This window comes from Elephantulus edwardii, unplaced genomic scaffold (genome assembly GCF_000299155.1).
Source record: "Elephantulus edwardii isolate Elephantulus edwardi_28Jun2011 unplaced genomic scaffold, EleEdw1.0 scaffold00308, whole genome shotgun sequence".
Classification (NCBI taxonomy): domain Eukaryota; kingdom Metazoa; phylum Chordata; class Mammalia; order Macroscelidea; family Macroscelididae; genus Elephantulus; species Elephantulus edwardii.
This window is the reverse complement of record NW_006400058.1, coordinates 1,171,562-1,178,521: the sequence shown is the minus strand read 5'-3', so window position 1 is coordinate 1,178,521 and position 6,960 is coordinate 1,171,562. Positions and strand designations below refer to the sequence as shown.

The 6,960-nt window shown below is 42.4% G+C and overlaps 1 protein-coding gene across 1 annotated transcript in view; it reads right to left on the bottom strand.

The window, feature by feature from the left end:
• Nucleotides 1–1,425: 1,425 nt before the first annotated feature.
• The window catches only part of LOC102853981 (zinc finger protein 226-like), an 18,300-nt gene continuing 12,765 nt past the window's right edge, over nt 1,426–6,960 (bottom strand). Inside the window, exon 4 of the mRNA XM_006901110.1 lies at nt 1,426–2,706. Coding sequence (XP_006901172.1) covers nt 1,426–2,706 — 1,281 coding nt within the window. The remainder of the gene's footprint in view (nt 2,707–6,960) is intronic.

Genomic DNA, 6,960 nt, shown 5'->3' with positions numbered 1-6,960 from the left:
TAGGCCACTGATGATAGGGATTCGCCCTCCTTCTGAAATTAGAAGAGGAGGTCTGATATCAAGTCATTTTTACTTCTGACATTTTCAAAGTGTTATGGAGAAATCTCCATATTTACAACACTGACTATTCATTCAATTGTTTTATTAAATAGCAGTGTGACTCATTAGCAAGGTTAACAAATTTTCAGTCTGTATTGTCAGAAAATCACTAAGGATAGCTCAACCGAAATATAGACAATGGATTAAACAGTACACAGAGCCCCAAATAACAAGCTCTCACTTGAAAACAGGCTAGGAGAGGACAGAAGCCAGTTGTATACACTGTCTTTGTTGTGTCCTGTTGAAGCTACGTACACTCAAAGCAAACTGTAAGGCAGAGTGGACCTGCCAGTGGTCATCTTTACAGGAAGTGATTGCTGGGACTTTTCACCCATGGAATCGTTGTTGTTGTTTGCTGTGGAGTAAGAACCGACCCATAGCTGACCCTCCAGCAGGTTTTCAGAAGCTGTTAATCACACAGGAGGAGACTACCCATCCTTCTCCCTGGGGAGCAGGTGGTGGACTCAAACTGTGGGCCTTTGGGATCACAATGCAGCTTCTTACCACTAGGCCACCAGAGTCCCTATGCAGTCATTGGTGGGACTGAATTTTCAACTCCTCCTTCAGCAGCTGAGCACCCAACAATTGTGCCACCAGGTCTCCTTTGTAATACAATACTGTTTTTTGTTGTGTACCGTAGTCAGAACCAACCCATAGCTAACCCTCCAGTGGGTTTTCAGAAGCAGTTAATCCCATGGGAGGAAACTGCCCATCCTTCTCCCATGGAGCAGCTGGTGGCCTTGAACTGCATGCCTTCAGGATTACCCTATGGATATTGCAGTTTATTCTACTGAATGGCTTCCCACATTTAAATGATATGTTTTCTTAAATGTTCAGGATGGGGGGTTTTTACAGGCATCCTTGGAGGATCAATTTTTTCAGTATTGCACATGGTTTCATTTTAATACATTTACATGGAAAAATTCAGCAGCAAAGTCCCTGCCTTCATGGAGCTGACAATATAACAGGTATAAAATTCAGTACACTCATCACTGTATGATTGTTAAAGATGAGACCAAGTGCTTATGCTTCCCAAGAAGGCCTGTGTCTGGAGTCATATCTCATAAACGCCAATGATTGGACTGAAGTACTCACTGTACAGTTTATAATGGTTTTCCAATGTGTGCTCTGCTCTGAGCCAGCCTTTAACATAAAAAATCATTTTCTCTGCAGGGTCCTGCTGATTACACAATCCAGGTTTCATACTGAGGCATTACCACTGGTGGACTTGACCACTATCGTCACTTCCAAAATATTCATCAGCAGCAGCACAGAGTTTGTCAGATTTAATCCTCAGCTGAAGCACTTCCTGAAAATTTCATCCAACTAAGGTTTGTCCCCACTGTGGGCTCTCTGGTGCGACTGTAATTGTGACACTCGACTGAAGTCTTTCCCACACACATCACATTTGTACGGTTTCTCTCTGCTGTGGACATGCTCATGGTGCTGAAGGCTTGAGGCATAACTGAAGTACTTACCACATTCCCCACATTGATAGGATTTCTCTCCTTTGTGGACCCTCTGATGCATGTCAAGGTTCAAGCTCCACTTGAAGCCCTTCCCACACACTCCACATTTATAAGGCTTTTCATCATTATGGACTCTTTGATGGGATTGCAGGTGAGAAATCTGAGAGAAGTTCTTCCCACACTCTTCACATTTAAAGGGCTTTATTCCATTGTGGACTCGCTGATGGGTCAGGAGATGTGCAGCCTGCCTGAAGACCTTGCCACATTCCTCACAATTATAGGGTTTTTCTCCTGTGTGGACTCGGCAATGGACCTGAAGGTATCCTCTAGTACTGAAGTGTTTCCCACATTCTTCACATTTGAAAGGCTTTTCTCCACTGTGGACTCTGTGGTGTTTCAGAAGCTGGGAAGCTACCCTGAAGCGCTTCCCACATTCCACACAATTATAGGGTCTCTCATCAGTGTGGGTTCTATGGTGAGTCCGAAGATTGGATCTACTGCGGAAGTACTTCCCACAGTATTCACATTTAAAGGGTTTCTCCCCACTGTGGACTCTTCGATGGGACAAAATTTGTGAAGCCTGCCTGAAGACCTTCCCACATCTTTCACATTTGTAAGGTTTCTCTCCTGTGTGGATCCTATAATGAACTTGAAGAACCGGTCTTGTCCGGAAGGATTTTCCACACTCTTCACATCTGAATGGTTTCTCTCCACTGTGGACTCTCTGGTGGATCAGAAGATGTGCTGCCTGCCTGAAGCCTTTCCCACACTCTTCACATTTATAGGGCTTTTCTCCAGTATGGATTCGGTGATGAATTTCAAGTTTTGATCTTCTATTGAAGTACTTGACACACTCTTCACATTTGAATGGTTTTTCTCCACTGTGGACCTTCTGATGAGGTAGAAGCTGTGAAGTGATCTGGAAACCACAGTCACTGGGTTTCTCTTCTGTGTGGACTCTACAATGAATCTGTAGGTCTGCTCTGTGAGTGAAGCTCTTCCCACAGGCTTCACATTTGTGACGCTTCTCTCCCATGTGGACCAAACAATGAGTGCTAAGTGCTGCTCTTTGATGAAAACTCTTGCCACATATCTCACAACTGAATGGTTTCTCCCCCGTGTGGACTCGCTGATGCTCCTGAAAATGTAGAGGATAAATAAAAGTCCTCCCACATTCCTCACAATGAAGAGGTTTCGCTCCTTGGTGGCCTTTGCAATGAACAATAAGTGTTGCTCTGTGTTTGAAGCGTCTCCCACACTGCTCACATTTGTATGGCTTCTCTGCAGGGTGGATGCTTGAAGGACTGAGAAGATGTAAGTTCTGACTAAATTCCTCACCACACCCATCATGCTTATAACCATTCATTCCCACATGAACTCTTTCATGATTATCAAGATGCAGGATATTATGGGACCTTCTCTCATAGTTATCACATGAGAAAGAATTCTCTCCATAGTGGGAACATGGATGAAGATCAAAGCTGGAGACATCACTGGAGGTTTTTATACTCTCATTGCACTGGTCAGTTTCATCTCCTCTGTAGATAACAGAGAGTCCTCCTGCAATTGGAGAGAGCAGATTCCCGGCTTTGTAGCATGGAGAGCTTCTTACAATGGATTCTTGACATGTGGCTAAGTCACTTGCAATCTGTTGCCAGATACGTGGGCTAGCAAGGCCTTTGTGTACTCCTGCTGGTGGAACAGCCTCCAAACGCCGTGGGATCTTGCCTCCTGTAAGGATAGAAAATGCACAGACACAGACAGGTGAAGGATTTGGTGAGAGTTTTCAAGATTTCAAACTTAAATAGAGGATGATACATTCTTGAGCCAAGAGAAGGTTCAGTTGCTCTCCTCCACTGCATATCATGTTCTATGTTTCTACGTAATCAAAACCAAGAGGGGGCCCACGAGATACTAACCTACAAAGTATTACCAAGATGCATGACAACACCAAATTCCCTATAAAAGGTACAATTTCCAAACCAAACCCTTAGTTTAAGAAATTGGTATTATAGTTGCTGTGTTGTTGTTAAGTGCTGTCAAGTCACCTGAGACTCATAGTGGTGACCCAATGTGAAACAGCTCTGAAGCCTGCACTGTCCTGAGCCAATCTCACTAATTCCAAAACCTACACGTATTGTCCTCATTATTTTATCAATCTATCTCATCCGGTTCTTTCTTCCCTGCCCTGTCCCTCAACCCTTAAAGCATGATGTCCTTCCCCAAGGACCGGTCCCTCCTGGCAAAAAGCCCAAAGTATGTGAGACAGAGCTTCAAAATCCTAGCCTCCAAGGAGAAACTTGGTTGGGTAACCTATTGTTATTGAATTTCAGGTTATGCAGAACGCTGGATGCTAAATTATTCCAAAAAAATCATTATAAAGATGAAAATAAGCAAGATGTGCTTTGTTGCATATCTTATCACTATATTAAAATTTATAAAAAAAACTAATATATAGAAAATGTAGTGAGAATAATAACAGAACCAAAAGTTTTTGTATTTTCAGTAAGCTCTTCAAGAGGAAAATTTATTATTATTATTTTATACTATAATATATATACTAAATATACTAAAACATATATACCCTCTAAGGAGTACAGTGTGCTTCTTCCATTTTATTTTAATGATTCCTGGATTATTCAAGACTTTGCCCATGTTGTTGTTGTTAGGTTCTGTCTAGTTGCAGACCACTCATAGTGACCCTATGACCAACAGATCTGAACTCTGTCCTATTTTGTGCCATCTTTATCCTCCCTGACACACTTGAGCCCATTGTCACCGTCATCTTTTTGAGGGTCTTCTTCTCTTCCACTGACTCTCTACTTTTTGAAGCATGATGTTCCTCTCCAAATAATAGCTTCTTCTAACAATATGTCCAAAGTATGTGGGACAAAGCTTCATTATCTTTGTCTCCAAGGAGTACTCTAGGTATACCTTCTCCAAGACATATCTGTTTTTTTTTCTTTTGGAAGTCCATGTACTATTCAACTCAAAGGCATTAATTCTTCTTCTGTCATTCTTATTCATTGTCCAACTCTCAAATGCACAGCAGTTAATTTGTAATGACCCATGATCCATGATCCCTGGCTTGAATCAGGCTCACCTTAGTATTCAAACTGACATCATTGCTCTTTAGGACTTTGACGAGGTCCCTGACAACAGACTTTCCCAATGTGTGTCTTATTCAGGCCACAGTCTTTTCAAACTCTTCCTATGCATCTATACAATAGAGACAGAAGTGAAGACAAAGAAAAGAACAAGGCACTGTGCAATTTTGGAAAATTAATCTTATGAAGAAAGTGCATTCTTCCTGGAACTCTACAAAGAGAAGATTTATATACAATATAGGTCTGTTTTGGCAATAACTGATGACATACAGGTCCATATTCCCAAAGATTATAATGGAGTTTAGAAATCCCAATTGGGAAATGGGACATATCAAATGTAACTGCTTCTTTTTTTTTTCATTTTATTTTATTATTTGTGTGTGTGTGTGTACCGTCAGATCAGATCTGACTGGTACAGGAGGAGATTGTTCCTCCTTACCCGGCAGAGTATCTGGTGGATTCGAACCGTTCGCCTCTGGGATTGTAGTTGCAGCTCCTTGCCACTAGGCCACCAGAGCTCCCCTTGTAACTGCTTCTTACAGGCAATATCTGTATATCATGTCTGTTGTGTGCAAAATTACTGCCCTGTCAGGTATGTAATGGCACAGTACATAAAGAACCTGTATGTCTTGGTAGTCATAGGGAACTCTGGTGGTCTAGTGGTGAGAACCTGCACTGCAATTCCAAAGGCATGTGGTTCAAATCCACCAGCTGCTCCATGGAAGAAGGATAAGCAATTTCTTCCCAGTGCAATTTACTGCCTCTGAAAATCTGCTGGAGGGTTAGCTATGGGTTGGTTCAGAGTCAATGGCACACATCAAGAAGTTATTTATAATAACTTACTTCTTTAATAGCTTATGCATATACTCATCAACAATTTGTATTATGCAGATGATAATACCCTGCTTGCTGAAACTAAGGAGGACTTGAAATGCTTAAATACTGATTGAAGCTCAACATTAAGAAGACAAAGATTCTCACCACTGGGCTGATTGGCACCATCACGATAGATGGCGAAGAGATTGAGAAAGTTAAAAGCTTTAGTTTGTTTGGCTCCACAATCAACACTCTTGGTACCAGCAGCCAGAAAATTAAGACAAATTGCATTGAGAAAGTCTGCTGTCAGGGACCCGTCCAGAGTACTGAACGATGTCAGTTTGGAGACTGAGGTGTACCTGATCCAGGCCATAGTCCTTGCTATGCATCAGAGAGCTGGACAATGAATAGGGATGCTAAAAGAACTGATGCCTTTGAGCTGTGGTGCTGGAGAAAAGTCATAGACTGCTAAGAGTCTCATCCTAAAGAGGGTGAAACGAGGCTGCTCCTTGGAGGTGAGGATTCTGTCTGATATACTTTGGACATGTTGCAAGAAGTGACCAGTCCTTGGAAAGGGACGTCATGCTTGGGAGGGGGGCGGGACAGCACAAGAGAGGAACACACTCAATGAAATGGCTTGATTCAGTGACTGGAGTCATAGGGGTAGGTGTGTCAGAGGCAGTAAGATTGGCACAGGATAGAGCAGGGTTTAGGGCTGTTATGCATAGGGTTGCTATGAGTCACAGGCAACTTGACAGCACATAACAACAACAACATGTATGTACTGTACTTTCCAAATAAACAATTAATTATGCTTTTCCTCTTTGGTTCTAAGAGTGACGGCTGCCATCTTGAATGACACAGTAACTATCCAGACCAGGAAGTTCATGATCCGCTGACTATTCCAGTGCAAACAGGTGGTTACTGGGTTCTTAAGAATAAAAAATATTATTAAAAAGAAATAAATACTGCCAGATGTTTTTTTAAAATCTAAGAAAAAAATAGTTATTGGTGTTCTTTGTCTTGGGAAGGAAATTGTCCTTAAGACAGAAATTTTGTGGTACAACCACTCTGGAAAGCACTTTGGCACTACCTCAAAAAGCTAAACATATAAATTCCATATGACCCCGCTATTCCAACGCTTGGAATATGTTGTTGTTGTTGCTGTTATGTGCCATCGAGTCGCTTGCAACTCATAGCAACCCTATGTACAACAGCCCTAAACCCTGATCTATCCTGTGCCAATCGCACTTGTCTCTGACACACTCATCCTGATTACCCGTCACTGAATCAATCCACCTCATAGAGGGCCTTCCCCTCCTGCGCCGTCGCTCCACCCTCCCAAGCATGATGTCCCTCTCCAAGGACCTCTCTCTCCTTACAACATGTCCAAAGTATGTCAGACGAAGCCCCAGAATCCTTGCCTCCAAGGAGCAGCCTGGTTTAACCCTCTCCAGGATGAATCTGTT